At 41.3% G+C, this 20,508-nt stretch overlaps 2 protein-coding genes across 3 annotated transcripts in view; both read left to right on the forward strand.

Moving 5' to 3' along the window:
- Window positions 1-20,508, forward strand: part of LOC122639727 (disease resistance protein RPV1-like) — a 118,452-nt gene that overhangs the window by 41,175 nt on the left and 56,769 nt on the right. The window contains exon 4 of the mRNA XM_043832659.1: window positions 12,344-12,628. Within this exon, the coding sequence (XP_043688594.1) occupies window positions 12,344-12,628 (285 nt within the window). The remainder of the gene's footprint in view (window positions 1-12,343; window positions 12,629-20,508) is intronic.
- The window catches only part of LOC122639728 (disease resistance protein RUN1-like), a 48,838-nt gene continuing 28,555 nt past the window's right edge, over window positions 226-20,508 (forward strand). Inside the window, exons 1-2 of one of the 2 annotated variants that reach the window (XM_043832661.1) lie at window positions 226-784; window positions 10,454-10,521. In XM_043832661.1, coding sequence (XP_043688596.1) covers window positions 243-784; window positions 10,454-10,521 — 610 coding nt within the window. In that variant the 5' untranslated portion in view covers window positions 226-242. Of the gene's footprint in view, window positions 788-10,453; window positions 10,522-20,508 lie in introns of both variants that reach the window. The other variant, XM_043832660.1, reaches the window with a different exon arrangement.

Consider the following 20,508-nt stretch of genomic DNA (forward strand, 5'->3'; position numbering starts at 1 on the left):
TACAATATGTGATAGGGACATCTAACAATCTAACAAAATAGATTCCCTTAAGGGTCCTTATTCTTTTACAATGCTTTCCACACCATACCTCTGCTCAGGCCCACAAGCATGCTGCAAATCACGCGCTTCCATAATTTATTTATTTTTTCCCTTTAAAACCACAGAACTGTCTGAAAACGGAAGCAATTCAAGCAAATTCAAGTCTACAAACCAAAGAACAGAGGAGAGAGAGGTCCTCCAACATGTTCTCTGCAACTGCTATTTCCAACTTCATGGTAGGACAGGCCGAGCCTTCCTCCTCCTCCTCCTCCTCCACCACTGGATATTCAACAACTTACGACGTATTTCTCAACTTCAGGGGTGAAGACACTCGCAAAAACTTCACTGGTCACCTGAACCGTGCCCTGAAAAGAGAAGGGATCCGTGTCTTTATTGATAGCTGCGAACTGTGGGAGGGAAAAGAGATTGGGTCAACACTCGTCAGTGCAATCCAACGGTCTAAAGTCTCTATTCCTGTCTTCTCTAAAGGCTATGCAAATAGCAAATGGTGCTTGAAGGAACTTGTCAAGATAGTGGAGTGCCATAGATCCAAAGATCAGATTGTTCTGCCAATATTCTTTGATGTTGATCCGTCAGATGTTCGACATCAGACCGGAAGTTTTAAAGAAGCGTTTCTTGAACATGAGAAGAATTTTGAAGAACTCTTTATCGTACAGGAATGGAGGGATGCAATGACAGTGGTAGGGACTCTGAAGGGATGGGTTCTCAAAGAAGTCGAAAATGGGTAAGTCGATCTCATTTCAAATCCTTTTTTCCTTTTAATGACCCAAAAAAAAAGAGAAAAGAAAAGAAAAGAAAAGAAATAATCTCATGCCTACAGTATACGGCCAGAACATATGGTCAAATGTTCTGTGTGGCCTGGCCAAGATACATGGGGCGGGTGAAATGACCATCCTATCTCGCTTAATGGTAGAAATATCCAGTTCATGTGTCTGGGTTCAGCCTATGTTGCGGCACGAAGAACATTTTTTCATCTATGTATTATTTTATTTTATGGTCAGTATTTATCATAATGTCTGTCCTTACCTTAATGTCCAAACTCCAAACAAAGTTTTGTACAGGAGGAAAATTAACTACTCCATTCCGGTCCATTTCTCCAAGTCCTTCTAACAATGGGGGTGGGGGTTGGAGGGGGGGGGGGGGGGGGTGTGTGTGGATCCCATCAGGCAATGTGTTCGGATGGGGGTAAAGTGGTCATTTCCACTCTCTATTAGAAGGACTTGTTGGGGAAATGGATTAGGCGGAGAGCGGCAAAATTTATTTATTTACTTATTTTAGGAGGAAAATTATTTGCTCTATTTCTCGCTTGGTATATTTCCCCAAGTCCCTCTAATAGGGGGTGGGTCTCATTCAGATAATATGTTTGAACAGGGGATAAAGTGGTCATTTCTGCCCCCTATTAGAAGGACTTGGGGAAATAGACCGGATCAGGAAATAGGGCAAATAAAGATCTAATTGTTGTCGTGAGTTTAAAGTAGATCAATAAAATTATATTTTTTAAAATAAAAATAAATTAAGAAAAAAGAAAAACAACATTTTGCCACATTTTGCCACGAGGTTTCTAATGCAGCATATCCAAGGAATTATCCTAGCTAGTATTTCCCACTTAATTATGCCACCATCGAGTAGACAAATCATGGTTTGCATTGGCCAGTGTGCTTCTCAAATTTTATGAATAATTTCAATCATTTACCACTTATGTGTTACAAATTTTCTTTAGCATGTGTTCAACTTCATCTTTGTTGAAAATTGACATTTGTAAAGGGCATTTGGACATTGTCCATATAAATTGGGATTTATATATCCTAGTTTGCCTGCCTAGGGGTGTCAATTTTTGGCCCAATTGGTCGGACAGTCCAAAACTGACTGAACAGCCAATCCAAACCAAACCAAACTCTTATCGTTCTATTATAGATTTTAGGCTTCTAAGAAGCCAAGAGAAAATCAGACAGACCGAATAGACCGGCCAAAATAGAATCAGGAAAAAAATCGATAAAAAACAAAAAAAAAACTCAAAAAAGTACAACAACAACATAGCCTTATCCAACTAAATGGGGTCGGCTACATGGATCCTTTCAAAAATAAAGTAGAGAAAGTTGAGATCCTCATTAAGGGAAAAGAAAGTAAGAGAAACTTAAAAGAAATGAGATAAGAAAGGTAAGTAATGGAAAACGAAAGATGAAAGTAAGAGAAAAGATGATAGCCCAAGAATTCAGGAAAATCTCAGCTACATGGTGATGATAACGTGGATGCTTGCCCTCCAATAGGCTCTATCTGAGCTCATACTTGGTACAAGACTCAGACTACGCATGTCATTCTTCACAACCTCAACTATGGTCATTTTAGGCCTACCCCTAGCTCTTTTAGTTTTTCTTCAATTAGCATCAGATCACTTCTCCTTAGTACGGCATCCTCAGGCCTTCGGTGTACATTGCCAAATCACCTCAGGCTACATTCTCGGAGTTTGTCGTTGATCGAGGCGACTCCCACATCCGCTCTCTAATACGTTTATTCCTCATTTTATCCGTCCTAGTTTTGTCACACATCCATCTTAACATCCTTATCTGTGCAACACATATATTCGCTATATGATACTTCTTAACTGTCCAACATTCCGCTTCATACATCATAGCCAGTCGGAAAACAGTCCTAAAGAACTTTCATTTAAGCTTTAAAGGAATGTGTCGGTTACACAGAACTCCGGTTGGAACTCTCCAATTCATCCATCCTACTTTAATTTTTTGTTAAACATCATCATCTATGTCACCTTCTTTGTGTATTATAGACCCAGATATCTGAAATAGTTACTTAGCAGTATCTCTTGCTCCTCAATTTTAACTATGTCATCATCCATCATAGTGTGATCGACCCAGATACTCTGTCTTTGATATACTAATCTTAAAGCCTCTTGTTTCCAAGGTCGATCTCCACAACTTTTTATTTTATTTTATCCCGAACATCACCTGGGACCCGGGCCAGCCCCTAAGATTTTATTAAGGATAAACCAATAAAAAGAAATACAAAAGGGGGGGGGGGGGGACATAGCCCGCCTTACCCCTGCCCAAAGGAGAACACTCTCTCAACTCTCTATTCTCAATTAAACTACAAGCCCTCCCATAATAAACAATAATCTAAGTGAGGCAAATATTAACCCCTAGGGATTCAACCAAGTCCATGACCTCTTGGAAGAGGAACCAACAATTCCACAAGCTACATGCTTTGCGAGTGATAAACTGCACCGTGGTTGCAGAGTCAGAACTGACTTGGCAGCCAACAAGACCCATATCAGCACATAATCTAAGGCCATCTCAGAGGGCCCTCAATTTCGCCACTGCTATAGAACAGACCCCGTAAAAGTTGGAGAAAGCAATCAACATATTACCATTGGCTCCCCACACAATTCCCCCACCTCTACTTGGCCCTGGATTACCCTTGCTCACGCCGTCAATATTTAACTTCACCCAACTCAAGGGGGGCACTAGTACACCGAAATGGCTGCTTTCTGTCATCGGGCTGGAGGTGTAACATTAAGCACCTGAAGGATTAAATCTTCCTTCAAGGAGAGGTCCTTACCAAGGCTAGGAGGGTAGGTAAACTCATGCAGCCATAATCTCACCTTAGCAATAACCATCGAAACAACCCTTCTTTGATCCCCATGTCTCCTCTTGTTCCTTTCTTTCCACAGCTCCCAAACAATCAGAGAAGGAACCAAACTAATGATGAACTGACACACTCCCCGCGATGAGGCCTTAGAATGCCAGAAGGACAGCCTGCTTCTCGTATTTTGGGATGGAAGGATCTCCACATCCAGTAATCAACCAAAATAGGCCCACACTTTAGCTGCCGTGCCGCCATACAGTAACATGTGGTTAGTGGTTTCCCTCCAGGGCTCGCCGCAACAGTTACATTTAGAAGCCATAGGAACCCCAAGTCTCATTAATTCCTCATCTGAAGGGATCCTTCCATTCATAAGCTGCCAAGTAAAGAACCCCACCTTGGTCGGCAATAAGCTATTCCAGTACCACTTGGCATAAGAAACCACTGTCGACCTTATACGGATGGAGTGCCATGCTGATTTCAGAGTGAAAGCTCCATTCAAGTTCGGTGTCCACACCAGCTTATCATCCCTATTTGAGATGAAGAAGTTCCCCCAACTATTTTGTTGGGCACTTCAGTAGAGTTAATCCTGTTCAGGAAATCGTTATCCCATTCCCCCTCCTCGCTAAGCACATCCTTCACCATGGTACTAGGATCCACTTGCAAGGCGTTATCCACAAAATCTATTGGAGGGCCCACACCTAGCCAATCGTCCAGCTAGAGCAAGACATTACCGCTGCCAATCAACCACCTACAATTTGATAGGAACTTATCATGCACTTGCAACACCTTCCACCATGTTCTAGACCCAATTCGATTGGGTTGGGCCAGAATGATGTGTTCTCCTCTCAAGAATTTTGCTTTAAAGAAATCTGTCCATAACGACTTTTTTGACATCATTCTCCACAGTCTCTTCAACCTATAGGCTGCATTCATATCTTCAAGAGTGCGAAGGCCAAGGCCCCCTTCCCCCATGGGCCTACAGATTTTTTTGAAACTCACCCAATGGTGTCTTTTGCCATAGTCCAAGGATCCCCAAAGGAAGTTGGAGCAGATCGTGTAGAAGCTTCTCATAATCGTTTTAGGTACCTCAATGCAGGATAACAAATACACTGGCATCGAAGCTAGAACGTGTTTTAGTAAAACCATCCTTCCACCTACTGATAGTAGCCTGCTCTTCCACCCTACCAGTCTTGCTCTAACTTTTGCTAGCATGCCATCAAAGCAATTTACTTTTAGCCTACCTGTGTAGAGGGGGGCGCCCAAGTAGGTGATAGGCAGAGCTTTCTGAGAAAAGCCCGTAACAGTTCCAATCATCCTCACCCTTGCTGCAGAAACATTAGTGCCACAAAAAAACAACTTTTATGTTTATTAACCAACTGGCCAGAGTAGGACTCATACCTCGAAATGAAGCCCATGATCTGCTTAAGGGAAGATTTGTTTCCCTTCGAGAAGATAATCGTGTCGTCTGCGAACAGACTATGTGAGACACCCGGGTAGCAACGTGGAAGCTGGAAATATGATGCATGACCCTCTACAAACGGACTTCGCAAGCCTCTGTTCGACATTTCCTCCGCTAATATGAATAGAGAAGGGGATAGCGGGTCACCTTGTTGCAGACCTCTCGTTGAGTTAAAGTAACCCTTTGGTCCTTCACCCAATACCACTGAGAACCAACAATTTTGAAGAGTTTTGTTAACCAAACTTACCCACTCGGAGCTGAACCCAAATTTTACAAGGACCTCCCTCAGAAAGCTCCATTCAACATTACCACCCCTTGTTTTCCTGTTTAAGTCCTACACCACTTCTTGTACCATGGCTACATTATCCAGGATACTTCTTCCTTGAACAAACGCTCCCTGTTCCTCCCCCACCAAAACCAGTAGAAACACTGCCAACTGAGTGGCCATAATCTTCGCAATAATTTTGTAAGCAAAGTTCCCAAGACTAATGGGCCGGTAATCCGACATCGATTCCGGCATGTTGCACCTTAGGTATGAGCACCAAGTGGGAGGAAGTATAGCTTCTAGGAAGAAAGCCTCCTGAGAAGAAGTCAACCATCGCTGCAAAAACATCCTGACCTATAATTTTCCAGCATGCAGTAAAAAAATAGCCAGAGAAACCATCTGGCCCGGGTGCACTATCCTTGGAAAACGCAAACACCGCCCCCTCCACCTCCTTAAAAGATGGCACCGTAGTCAGACATGGATTGTCCTCCTCACTCACCAGGGCTGGAATCGCATGTAATAATCCCTCCTCTCTGATCGAACCCTGAGAAGATAAGATATTAGAAAAGAATCTAATAGCTTCCAGGCTCACCTCTTCACTTCCTTCCACCCAAACACCATTACTGTCCTTAATTCTCTCCACCACCCCCTTGAACTTCTCACCTTCACCATTGAGTGAAAGAATTTCGTGTTTCTATCTCCCTCTTGAAGCCACCTTACCCTGGATTTCTGCCTCCAGAACACCTCCTCCTGAAGCAAGACATCCTGTAGCCACTTATTGGCCTCCTTCAAAGCCACCTTGCAAGCTTCAGAGAGGTTGGAGTACAGAGCCGCTTCGGCCCTGCAGACATCATCCTCTGCCCCCATGATGTTCTGGTGAATATTTCCAAAAGTATCCCTATTCTAAGCCTTGAGTCTAGCTCGAAGATATTTCAGTTTCAGCGTAAGAATCTGAAGAGGTGAGCCAGTGTAAGAAATCGACCACTCATTCACCACCAACTCCATAAAGCCTGGGTGGAAGGTCCACATTGCTGAAATTTAAAAGTCGAGAAGCGGTTGACTGCTTGTGTCACCACCTCTAACCACAAAGGTGCATAGTCTGAGCAGGTTATCCCCAAGTGGTGAACATTCATTGCCTCAAACGAAGAAGACCATAGGCTATTCACCAGAGTTCTGTCGAGCCTGGCCTTGATCGCCCCTCCACCTGATTGACCATTCGACCACGTGAAAGCATTCCCCTTGAAACCACAGTCCATTAAACTCGCCATATTCACAAACGACCCAAACTCCCCCATAGACATCGAGCAAGGAGGCCTTCCCCCCACTTTTTATCTGGGTGGAGCACTACATTGAACTCGCCGCACATAGCCCAAGGAACCATGGTTGAGGCAGACAAAGAAATCAGTTCTTCCCATAGTGGTCTTCGCTCCACCACCGAGCACAGCGCATGAACAAAAGAAATAATGATCGAGTAATTTAGTTGAGCATCCGAGCATGACACTATTAGACATTGGGCGTGACTGCTCACCACCTGCACCTGTAGGGGATCCTTCCAAAACAACCAGTTCTTGTTACCCTCCCTTTCTTCATTGGCCACACAGCCTTGCATTCCTATCCTTCTCATCACTGCCTGAGCCTTAAGGAAAGAGATCTTAGGCTCGACAATGGCTAACAAATCAATTTTTGCTTCATCAATCACAGCCTTTAAACGCCTTACTGACGGCTTATTCCCTACACCCCGAATGTTCCAGAAAAGAACATTCATCGAGAACTCGCTTCACGTAGCTTCAAAGAGGGGCCTTTTGGCCTTGCACTACGCCGCCGGGCGACTGTCTCCTCCACCTGCAGCACCCTTTCCTTTACACTAGTGTCGCCGTCCAATTCCTCCACCACCTTGGTGCTTCTCTCCTCTTGGACTAGTAGCACGGTGTCAGCCACTCTCTCCTCCAGCCCATTGCCAAACTCCTTCAAGCTCTCTGGAGACCCTTCTCTGAGACTAGAATCCAACAAACACATATCGTCCTTCGTACCCCCCACTGGCTGCATTAACAACGTTGCAAACCCCTTGCTCTTGAGAAATCAATAACCCCCCTGGGGCTCCATACTCCTCTGATTCCCTTTAGACCATTCCCCTACAGCCAGAGACACCCCCTCATGCACAACCCTTGCATCATCAGGCCTAACATCCCTATCCTCCTCAACGGGTTCGGAAGGCACCCATTGAATAGGCACCAACTCACCTAAATTCCCTTCTGAAACCAACAGATTGGAGTGTGACCCACCACCACGTGCTGGCTTCCACCTTCCACCCCCAATAAAACCACTCTCTAAAGAGCTACCACCTACCTCAGGAACCTCCCCATGCAATGGAACGTGGGGCATCTCAAATGTAGCACACCCCTCTCCTAATTCAGCCCCTCCTCCCTCTTCCATTATCGCCTTGCTTGCCAAATCAGATTACATGATCAGCCCTCCATCATCGCTATGCACCTGCACCACCTCCTTCCCCTTAACCGCTACTTCCACCACATCACCCCTCGGATTTGGAGCCCTAAACTTCTTGACTTTGCGGCAATCACTAACTGCGTGGCCTAGCTTTTAGCAGTGGGCGCAATAAGACGAAAATCTCTCGTACACAACCTTTTGAAAGAAACCTCCTGATCCACACCCAATCCAAACCCTATCTGGCAATGACTTGCGCAGGTCAATCTCTACACACACCCGCGCCGCCACTGTTCTGGTGCAATTGATCGTCACGCTATCCACATGGAGGGCTTTGCCAATAGTGCCTACAATCGATGATAGAAAATTCCCCTGATAATCCACAACTCTAATTTAGCGTTAATCCATGCTTTTGTCTCATCCACCAAAACGATATCATCGGCAAAGAGCATACACACCACGGTACCTCATCTTGGATGTTTTTTTGTTAGTACATCCATGATAAGTGCAAAAAAATAAAGGCTTAAGGCTGATCCTTGATGTAGCCCAACTGTTATTGGGTATTCCTTGCCCTGGCCACCCACAGTTCTCACACTAGTCACCACACCCTCATACATATCTTTAATTACCTCTATATACTTACTCAACACCCCTCTCGCAAAAACATTCCGGATTAAATCTCTAAGTACTTTGTGATAGGCTTTCCCCAAGTATATAAAGACCATATGGAGATTCTTCTTGCTAGCTCTACATCTTTCCATGAGCCTCCTCAATAGGTAAATAGCTTCTGTCGTGGGTCTACTTGGCATAAAACCAAATTGATTCTTCAATATATGAGTCTCTCTTCTCAGACAGGCTTCAATAACGTTCTCCCAAAGTTTCATAATATGACTCATCGATTTTATGCTTCAATAGTTATTGCAGCTCTGGACATCACACTTATGTTTGTAGACCGGAACTACAATGCTTCTCCTCCAATCATCTGACATTCTCCTTGTGATCAAAATTTTGTTAAATAACTTGTTAACCAACATACCCCACATCTCCTAGGGCCTTCCACGCTTCTATTGGAATCTCATTTGGTCCTGGTGTCTTGCCTGCTTTCATCTTTCTTAAGGCTTCCTTAACTTCCATCACACCAATCTTTCGTACATAACTATGATGTGTGGCGTCTTGATGAATAATGTTGTTAACCGGTTTGGTCATATTCGAACTATCCCCATTTAGAATTTCGCAAATATACGTACTCGTCCCATCTCCTCACAATATCCTCATCTCTCACTATTACTCTTTCATCCTCCCTTTTTATACATCTCACCTGGTCGAAATCTCTACTCGATCTTCCTTTCTCTCATTTTACCTATTTTATAAATAGTTTTCCCCCCTGCTTTGTGTTAAGACTCATATAGAGCTCCTCATATTTCCTCGCCCTAGCCATCCCCACTTTCTTCTTAACCTCATTTCTGGCCTCAATATATGTCTTTTTATATTCTGTTTCTTGAGTCTGTTGCCAATCTTAAACCTCTCTTTATTGATCTTGATGGCTGGTTGGACCTCCTCATCCCACCACCAAGTCTCCCTAGGGGCCTGACACCTATCATTTGCTTCTCCTAGCACATCTTTAGCAACTCTCTTAAGACAAGTCATCATCTCATTCCACGTCACATAGGTGTCCCCACTTTCTTTGTTTGACCACATTTTCAGTAAATGTGCCTAAGGACTCCCCTTTTAATCTCCACCATCTTATCTTAGCAGGGTCCATAGGTTCCCTCCTCGAAAAAGGTAAAGCACAAAAGATATTTTTATTGTTTGTAAATATGTGTGTGTTTGTGTATGTTTGTGTATGTGTGAACTTAACTTGACCAAAACTAAGTTCAATCGAAACTTATGCTTAGTTTGGTTTCAATTTGACCCATTCCTAAACAAAACCTGTTGAATCCGACTGAAACCGGACCAAACTGATTGTTTGATACCCCTATTGGTTACCGGACCGAAACCAGACCAAATTGACTGTTTGATACCCCTATTGGCTGCCAGAAACCACTAGTACATGTGGATGGCAATTCTGGTATTAAAAAAGTAGGACATATTTTAAGTGGATAAATATTATAAAGAGTTTTAATTTTCAAATCAGATTTCTTTTTCTCCCTAGTGTTATTATGATCACCAGAAGGTTTGCTAGCACGTAAGCACACTTCTCACATCATGACATGAGGTCACAGAAAAGAATATAACATTATATTTTTCAACAAGGAAAATGAATAAATTCTCATTTCAGATCATTTTAATGACATGTATGTTTTGCCACTGTGTATTTTTTATGGGAAAAAAGAACGCTGGTGGTGGTGTGGCTCCTACGTCCAGACATAGGAATGCATGAAATTATTACCCAACCCTTCCTGAATTCAGAAATTTCATCCGTGTTGACACTTCTTCGGACACTCTCATTAGTCCTCGCACTACTGCAAGGGCTACACAACCAAGCAATGATCTCTTGCCCATTTTTTTATATAGGGATGCATCTTTCAAATTTTTACTAATACCAAACTATCAGTTTTTCACATAATTAATAATTTATTTTCATTTAATTGAGAACTTAAATTCTTCGTATCGCTCAATAATTGCAGGGATGAATCAAAGCTAGTTGACCTTGTTGTTGAGAGGGTTTTAAGAGAAACAAGCAGCATTTTCTTGAGTAGTATTAAATACGGTATTGGATTAGGTTCTCGTGTGAACTATCTGCAATCTTTACTAAATATTGGTTCTACAGATGTTCAATTTATTGGAATATGTGGCATAGGTGGCATTGGGAAGACAACTATTGTTAAGGTTCTCTACAATGAGATCATTAAAAGCTTTCGTCATGGTTGTTTTCTGGCAAACATTAGAGAAGAAGCATCAAGACCAAATGGGTTAATTTCTTTACAAAATAAACTTATCTATGGTATCTCTAAAAGAAAAGTTGATGGTGAAATATTGAGTGTTGATAGCGGGAAAGAATTGATAAAAGGAAGACTTCAAGTGGAAGATGCTCTTCTTATTCTGGATGACGTGGGTCATCCTTCCCAACTCGATGCTTTGGCAATTGATCAAAATTGGCTTGGTGGAGGAAGTAAGGTGATAATAACGACAAGAGACGAGAGTGTTCTAAATTTGGCTAATGTTGATAAAGATAAAATCTATAGGCCTACAGAATTGGATGATGGCCAATCTCTTCAACTCTTTAGTTTGCATGCCTTTCAAAAGAACACACCTTCTGAAGAGTATTTGGACCTTTCATGTGCTTTGGCAAGCTATTCGGGTGGGTTGCCCTTGGCTCTAGAGGTGTTGGGTTCCTTCCTATCAGATGTAAGAAGCAAAGAAGTCTGGGAATGTACAATAAAGAAATTGAGAGAAATTCCTCCTAAAGAAGTCTACGAAAGGTTGAAGATATGCTATGACAATCTAGATGATGATTATCAGAAAAATATTTTCCTGGATGCTGCATGCTTTTTCAATGGATGGGAGGAAAAAATTTTAATTTCCATTTGGGAAGCTTGTGCCTATTATCCTCAATCAGCAATTGACAGACTAAATAAAAGGTCCCTCTTAAAATTTGAAAAGAATGAGGATGGTGACTACTATTTGAGGATGCATGATCAGATTAGAGAAATGGGAAGGCAAATTGTCTTAAAAGAGAGCTTTAGAGAGCCAGGTAAGCGTAGTAGGTTGTGGTCTCATGACGAAGTCTCAGAAGTATTAAGAGGACATATGGTAAGACCAAAAACCATCTCTCTCTCTCTATCTGTGTGTGGGGGGGGGGGGGGTTAAGCTTATAATAAAAACAAGAAGAAGAAAAACATAGTGCAGTTAGTAATGCTCTACAATTTATAATTCTTTTTGACAATGATGCAGTTCTTTTCTTCTTCTCCTTATATATATATATATATATATAGGGAAGCAGTTTTCTGCACGGGAGTGTGGCCTACACCAGCACTCCCATGTGTCTATCTCTCTCCTCCTTAAAACAAGGGGGCAGAGGTGTCTTTTCACATGGGAGGAGAGAGATAGACTCATGAGAGTGTTGGCGTAGGCCACACTCCCGGACAGAGAACTTTTTTCCATATATATATATATATATATATATATATATATATATATATATATATATATATATATATATATATATATAAGATCTCTACTTTGTGGTGTTTCCTACGCCCTCACAGGACATTGTGAAATGACGCTTTTGGTCCTGGGTAGATACCCAAGCGTGCTCCCCCATTGCATCAGACGCTTGTGTAGAGACCATGCGACCAAGTATATATATATATATATATATAGGGAAAAAGAACTCTGTTCGGGAGTGTGGCCTACGCCAGCACTCTAATGAGTCTATCTCTCTCCTCCCCATATGAAAAGATAGTTCTGCCCCTTTGTTTTAAAGAGGAGAGAGATGGACTCATGGGAGTGCTGGCATGGAGTTTTCTGATGAATGTCCACCAATTTCAATTTACTTGGGTTATTTTCTATTGTAGGGAAGTCGCAAAATAGAAGGAATTGTCCTTCCCACTAGCTTGCCGATTAATTTAACTTGTGAACACTTTGAGATGATGTCCAACCTAAGATTCCTCAACATCAATCCAAAAAGTTTCGTGGGAGATTTTTCACACCTTCCTTCTGCATTAAGATGGTTCAAGTGGAATGGCTGTTCTTGGGATAATGAAGCAACCAATTTTTATCATAGGAGACTAGTTCATCTCGACCTATCATTTAGCGAGATTAAACAAGTTTGGAATATTTGGCCTCAAAATGAAAATAAGGTATAGCGTTTGACTTTTTCTCTTCTCATTTGATTGCTAAGTTTTATGGATACTAATTACATTCTCTTTGTTTGATAGCAGTTTCAAAATTTGAAGGTTCTCAATCTTAGTAATTGTGTATATCTATCCAAGTCCCCAAACTTTTCATGGTTTCCTTGCTTGGAACGATTGGATCTTGGATACTGTAGACTTTTGGATGAGTTAGACAAATCCATCGGGCAATTGAATCGGCTCAAAATTCTTATTCTTGATTTCTGTGACTCACTAATGGAGTTGCCTGAGTCCATTGGGGATTTAAAATCTTTGGTTGAGCTCCAATTGATTAATGTTACAAGAATTAAGGAATTACCCGATGGTGTTGGACTACTAGAGAATCTTTTGGTATTAGATGCTGCTCATTGCTATTCATTGGTAAGACTAGTGGATTTGTCAAGGCTGAAAAATTTGAAGAGATTATCTCTCCAATATTGCTGGAATCTGAATGAGATTCGAGGACTTGAGGGAGCAAAATCCCTTGAAGATTTGGATGCGACAGGATGCTATAAGTTGACACGAAATCCAAGGAAAAGACTGGGCGAGGTCCTTACATTGTCTTGTTGTTTTCTCTTTGTCAATAATTTTAGGGAAAAAGATCTCTGTCCGGGAGTGCTGGCGTGAGTGTGGCCTACGCCAGCACTCCCATGAATCTATCTCTCTTCTTTCTATGTGAAAAGACATATCTGCCCCCTTGTTTTAAGGAGGAGAGAGATTGACACATGGGAATGCTGATGTAGGCCACACTCCTAGACAGAAAACTGTTTCCCATAATTTTATTACTTTGATGATCTTTTTAATTTTTTGGGTACGAATAACTTTGATGATTGACTGCTTTCGTTTCTTCTTCTGATTCACAGGGATCACTTGTACCCAACGCGTTAAAGGAGTCTAGTTATTCCTTGACTGCTAATGTTGAGATCTGTCATAAGAGGCTAATTCTATGCATTGTTTTTGAACTACTTGTTCACTTCAAGGACAACAATCGATATGAAAACTACTACAATCGATATACAACCACCTTTTTTGATATTTCCGCTTCTATCCGCCAAAATGATAAAATAACCAAGTATCATCATTCAGTGAGAACTGAGGATTTTATGTATAGTCTTGATGGAGATAAAATCTACATCCACCCTTTCGAAGGCTTTGACTGGTTTGGGATTCCGTTGCAAGGAAAAGATGCTATTGAGATTTCATCTATTCGTTCATCAAATTATCTTGATTTGGTGATGCCCGATTGTAGAGTAATATTCTCGAAGCTTTTGTTCCAGGAACATAAGCTGCGAAAGCCTTCTGTATCAGATTTCTTCATGTGGGATTAATCAGAAATTCTTCATATGTTGGGGTTATCCAGCAATGTTCGTGAAGATAAGGTAGATCAGTTGAGGGCCCACCCCCAATCTAATCAGAAATTCTTCATGTGGATTAAATCTGAGTGGAGGAGGCGTACGTACGTCCTTTTTCTACACCGTATCCTTCCCTATAATTTACCGGGAGAATGTGTTCTGTGCTGCAGCGCAGGCTGCACCCAGGTACATGAACAGCCTGTGCAGGGGGTAGGGTGGTCGTTGCGCCCACCCCATTCAAATTTGTTTATTTTATTAATTTTACCTTTCTCCCTCAATCTCTTGAAGAACTTGTAATATTGTTTGATTTCTTTCTCTCTCAGTTTGATCAATAAGTGACAATTCAGAATTCCATTCCGTGTGAAACAGACCCATCCAAATGAAGAGGATTGCATGTGGAACTACTTTTTGTTGCTGTTGTTGCATAAGCTGGCTGTTCACCGTGATGCATCCTTTGTGGTATAATAAAATGGTATAACATGGAATTCACATACATATGATACTTATTTCTTCTTACAATATGTCGATTGAGAAATATTACTTCTCTGAGTAGGCGTCGGGCGAATAACATAGTTAATAGAAACGGTCTGGCGAGCCTGGTGGGTCTTATTGGACAATGTCTCGCAACACCTACACATTCCTTATATAATGATATTGCACAAGGGATCGGGCTCCTCTCTAGGGACCCCAACACCCACGGAGGCATCCCACGGCGTTGGGCTGCTGGGTGCGTGGGGATGTATGCCCGACTTGCATCTTGACTTACCCTATGCTGTTGGATGCATCCCTGGAGACGAGCCCAATGCGATCCACATTATATTTAATCTAAATTTCCACTAACATAAAAGGTTTTTTTGTTTTCGTTTTTTTTCCCAGTTAAAGCACTAGCATAAAAGTAACAGCAAACAATTGTATCCATACAAAAAATATAGGGAAGCAGTTTTCTATACAGGAATGTGGCCTACGCCAACACTCCCATGTGCTTATCTCTCTCCTCATTAATACAAGGGGCAGAGGTGTCTTTCATATAGGGAGGAGAGAGATAGACTCATGGGAGTGCTGGCATAGGCCACACTCCCGGACAGAAGACTTTTTCCCAAAAGTATAATAAGTGACCAATCTAATCGATTCTCTAAATATCTAATGGTCAGAATTGTTACATCATCAATCTAAACCATTCTCTAAGTATTTAATGGTCAGAATTATTACATGACAAATTCACACATAATAGTTCCTGTTTTTGGTAATGAGCATAGCAGAGTTACTTGGGTCCTAGTTATAGATATTCCATTGAAGGAAGGACCATTCATAAAACTTTTTTTTTGTTTTTGTTTTTCTGAAATTCTAGGCATTTCCTCATGGACCAGGATCCTCTGTAGTACCGATGGGGCGGCGGTGCACATCCAACGGCACAGCAGAGGTCAGGCGGCACCAAGGTTTTAAAACTCGGGTTTCGACAAGGTTTCGACCAGCCAAAAATTGAGTTCGTCTCAGTTTCGACCATATCTCGATTGAAATCTGGGATTTTTTCCCATTGATGGGGAAACTAACGTTTCGACCCTAAAGCAAGGTTTTTTAGGCCTGATTTTTTGCAGGTTGCCAATTTTTCACATTTTAAACACAATCCATGAATTACATTGACAAAAAAAATCACTGAAAATAGTACTTGTGGTTATTGACCCAAGTTTACTAACGTACACGCTGATACGATACAGACACTGTTGGCCAAACAACGGTCCAGGGATCAAACCATGGTTCCTTAGGGAGACCAAGATATTTATCTTTAGGGTTTTGCACGCCCTGGGTTAGCCCATGGTGTCCCATGGGTGCCCCATTTTAATTTTAGGGTTTCCCATGGTCGGCCATGGGAACCCTGGTGCATCCCTATTAGGGTTTCTCCTTCCCTATTGCATTCCATAAAATTAATTATCACAATAGGGACGGAGAAACTCGTCTCTAGTCCATCACATGGCAAGAGGGATCCATCCCATACTCGAATGCGCAGCGGAAAATAATCGATTCGAGTTTCTTTCGCATCCCATAAATATTAATAATCAATAAATGAAGGAATTAATAAAGAACGCTAACCTGGTGAGCCTCAAGTGTTGCTCCTCCAATAGACGTGGTTCTTCCTCCAATGAGCGCTCCAAGCAAGCAGATCTCGAACCTCCAATGGTGCTACCAAGGTTCTACACGCCAATCCCAGATGCCCTCAAACTCCTCGCCACAGATCTAGGGTTTCACAAACCCTAACTCTCAAACACAGTGAGAGAAGCAAGAAGAAGAAGAGAGATCACAAGAGGGAGAGAGAAAAACCAAAAACGCAGGAGAGAGAGTGTCTGCTCCAAAAATGTGGAGAGCTTCTCTTCTACGTATTTTTGGTCCCCTATTTATAATAATAGGGTTTAATTAAATCCTAGATAGATTTAATAGAGCCCTAGTGAGAGTCGACTCTCTCTCTCGACCTGGATACCTGTTTAAACTCAAAGTGCTACACAGTGAAGAAGCGAATCTAATAGGGAAAGTATTAATTAGATTCTTTATTTAATTATTAATGGATAATAATAATTAGCACCAAATCCATTAATTAAATAAAGAGCCAATTAAATTAGCAAATTCCAAATAACTCCCTATATGATAACAATTTATCATATACAACCCCCCCACTAATCAACACCATCATTATGGAATCTAGGGCATGTACACATGTACTGCCAAACCCCAATCCATAGTACATGTCCATATAAGAGCGTCTGTGCATCCGATCGGGTCCCGCAAAACTCGATAAAACACTTTATTTGAAATAACTATAAATAATGTATCATTTTATGTAAAATAAATTTTGCAAAACCATTTCCAAAACGGTACTGGATCCAGATTCTGATCCGACCATGCACAGACAGTCTCTATCTTGGTGTTCCCCAATCGGGCAGTGGTGACCATGTTGGATAACTCCTTCACTCACAAAGTGTTCACGTATTCCCAGAACACCGGCTTTCACTCGCTTGAGTCTCAGTCATTGATGAACCAAAGAATGCGATCACACTTTACAGTGACAGGTTCCCTCAGTGCATGTGTCGGTGACACATGTCTATCCCTTCCTACATCTCGGCAAATACATGAGGGAATCGACAAAGTAGATTCTTCGCCAATGCACACATCAAACATGTGAGCACTCGCATTCGTACCCTGACATCACATGTCTAGGCATACCCAATGCGACGACCATATGATAAGGGTGCCCAGCCCAAACCCTAGTCGTGACTACCATTTTAAGTATAACTTACGGACACATAATGCTCAAAAAGTTTATATCGCATGTGACAATATTAAACTAAAATGTATAAATGTTCAATACAAAGGTGAACCGGGTTGAACCAGATCAAACCGGGTTTGATGGACACACACTTGTCCAACAGACACTACAGTGGTATTATAAATTTATAATTAGTTCACATAATTATAAAGTACTTAAACCCTGAAAAAATACATTGAATCCAAATAAAACATTAAAATGCCCCTCTTCAATTCCATGCGGAGTTTCTTGGTGGGTCTAATCCACGAGAGCGTCCCATTAAAGATTGCGAAGCCGTTCCTCCGAATACACAACATACGTATCCCATGACAATAATATTAAATGCTCTCAAGAGAACAACAATTAATCAAGAACAAAACAACTCGTGCCAACAAAACCCATCAAAATCTAATAGGAAGCCAGCACATATAGGAATACAAAGCCAATTATTAAACCACCGTTGTCATAATAATTTAGACCAAAACCCCCAGGAGATGAAAATTTTGAAAATAAAAAGAGAAAGGTACTCAGGCAGTGATTGGCATTGAAAGCTGTAACAGTGAAAGGTCCATCAGGGTCATCGATAACAACCGACTCGCCGACCTCAATTCCGACAAATAGCGAATCCTCTACCTGCAAAGAAACATAGAAACGAAATGGGTATCTCTACTGAAGCGGGAACGAAAGAGGAGAATGCGAGAAAAAAGAGGGGAGGGGCGAACCGAAAGGAAACCATAAAACCTGCGGGAATAATTGAAGGATCAGGGTTTTCATAAGGTGGGTAGCATAAATAGGGTATGGAGAGTAGAGAGAAATTCCAGTGCACTGGTCTTTGTGGGTGTGAGTGAGGAAATGGTATCTCTTCCTTCTTGAAGAAGGGCTCCAAGCATTGAAAAAAATAAATGACAGCCTTGGTACTATTATTCTTCAAAAATCGTTGAAAAAAGTAAATGACAGCCTTGGCTACGACGGTTTCGTACTGGTTTCGGTCGAAACTAGTGCGAAACCGAAGATTTTTTAAAGTTCAGTTCTAACTCGTCTCAGAACCTGTCGAAACCGAGTTGTCTCGGCGGTTTCGACAGGTTTCGACCGAGTTTTGATTCCATGGTACATGGCACACATGACTTTTGTTGTGCCGCCGGAAGTGCACCGCCGCCTCGTCGGTACTATAGAGGATTTTAATACTTTCCTCAGGTTGATTGATCTTTGGTGACTGACTGTAGACTTACTTTCTGGGACATGGGGCATGATTTTAGTGCATGGTATCGGTCAACCCGAAAACCAATACGGTATTAATTAGATCGATATCAGCATGGATTACTGTATCAGATAAATTTACCTCTTATTATCTAAAAATGGGTTTTCTGACAATTTCGCTACTTGTTCATACTGTGTTACTGATATGGTATCGACACAATATCGAAATCAATCACTTACAAAACCGGTATGTATCACCCGATACATTACCTCAAACCATGGACATGGGGTGCATGAGAGAAAAAAAATCTAGAGTTTGTAATACTTTCTAGAATTACTTCTATAACCTCAAAAGCATCTACAAAACGACATAATAACGAGGGCATGGTTGTTGCACCTAATTGTTGACTTCCATTAAAGCACAGAAGTGTCTAAAACTTTCTCTAGGAGTATGTTTTTTGTTAAAGGTCAGCAAAGTATGTATTAATAAAAGAAAAAATGAGCTACAAATAAATCTTGAAAACTGCCATTAAGCCTTCACTGAAGTCAATCCTTTCTCCTTCGACAATGCCATTAGCAAAAGACCTAACCCGGCCGAACTAAATACAATAAAATGGAGTGGAAGAGCCCAGGTCCCCAAAAAAGAAAGGGGAATTAAGTAAATCTATGTAAATCTAGAAGTAAGGAAACAAATCTAGTATACAAACCAATTAATAGAGGAGGGACGTCCTCCTACATCTTCTCTGCAACTTCAACTTCATGGCTGGACAGGCCGAGGCTTCCTCTTCCTCCTCCTCCTCCTATGCCGCCACCGCTAGATCTTCAACTTATGACGTGTTTCTCAATTTCAGAGGTATAGAAACTCGCAGAAATTTCACTGGCCACCTCTACCGTGCCCTGAATAGAGAACATACCCATGTCTTTATGGATAGCTGCAAACTATGGGAAGGAGAAAAGATTGGGCCAACACTTACAGATGCAATCAAACGGTCCAAAATCTCTATTGCTGTTCTTTCCAAAGGCTATGCGAATAGCAAATGGTGCTTGATGGAACTTGCCCAGATGTTGGAGTGCCATAGATCCAACGGTCAGATTATTCTGCCAATATTCCTCTATGTTGATCCATCTGATGTTCGACATCAGACAGGAAGTTTTGAAGAAGCCTTTCTTCAACATGAGTGTTGGAAGGAAGCTTTGAGAGAGGTTGGGAATATGAAGGGATGGGTTCTTACTTCTTAATGAAGAATATGGGTAAGTCTTATTTCATACTCTTGTTTTTCTTCTTCTTCTTTTTAAGGTACGGTTAAGAAAAGATAAAGAAAAGAAATACTTTCATACCCTATTTGTTTATTTTGTGGTTATTACTTTATTATTGTGGTCGTCCCTTTTATACATGATGCAGAGTCATGCACACAACCGTTGATTAGAAGTGTGGAAACACGTAATATACACAGTCTGATCCATCCAATGGTTGTGTTCATGATCGTGCACACAACCTTTTGGACTTTGGTAATTTATCTTATCTTTAGGTCTAACAAAGTGTTATATATAAGATTCTAAAGAAAATATACTTATTTTGGTAGGTGTTAAGAAGTTAGAACTATCAAACATGGAACTTGATACCATTTCAAGCACACTTCTCATTTGTTGTCATGAGGTTTAAAGTAGGGCATAAAATTATATTTTTCAAAATGAAAAATTAAGAAAAAAAAATCATCTTTTATACAAGGAATGGGGCCCTTATGGCTCCTTTTTCGTTTTTATTTTTTGTGGGGGAGGGGGGTGTTCTTGTGTCCACAAATTTCAATTTACTTGGATGATTTTCTATTGTAGAGAATTCTTAGAGTAGAAGGAATCATCTATCCCACTGGCTTGCCGATTGATTTATCTTTTGAACACTTTGAGAGGATGTCCAGACTAAGAATCCTCAACATTAACCCAAAAGGTTTCATGGGAGACTTTTCACGCCTTCCATTTGCACTAAAATGGTTCAGGTGGAATAATTT

The sequence above is a fragment of the Telopea speciosissima genome, chromosome 9 (genome assembly GCF_018873765.1).
Source record: "Telopea speciosissima isolate NSW1024214 ecotype Mountain lineage chromosome 9, Tspe_v1, whole genome shotgun sequence".
Taxonomy (NCBI): Eukaryota; Viridiplantae; Streptophyta; class Magnoliopsida; order Proteales; family Proteaceae; genus Telopea; species Telopea speciosissima.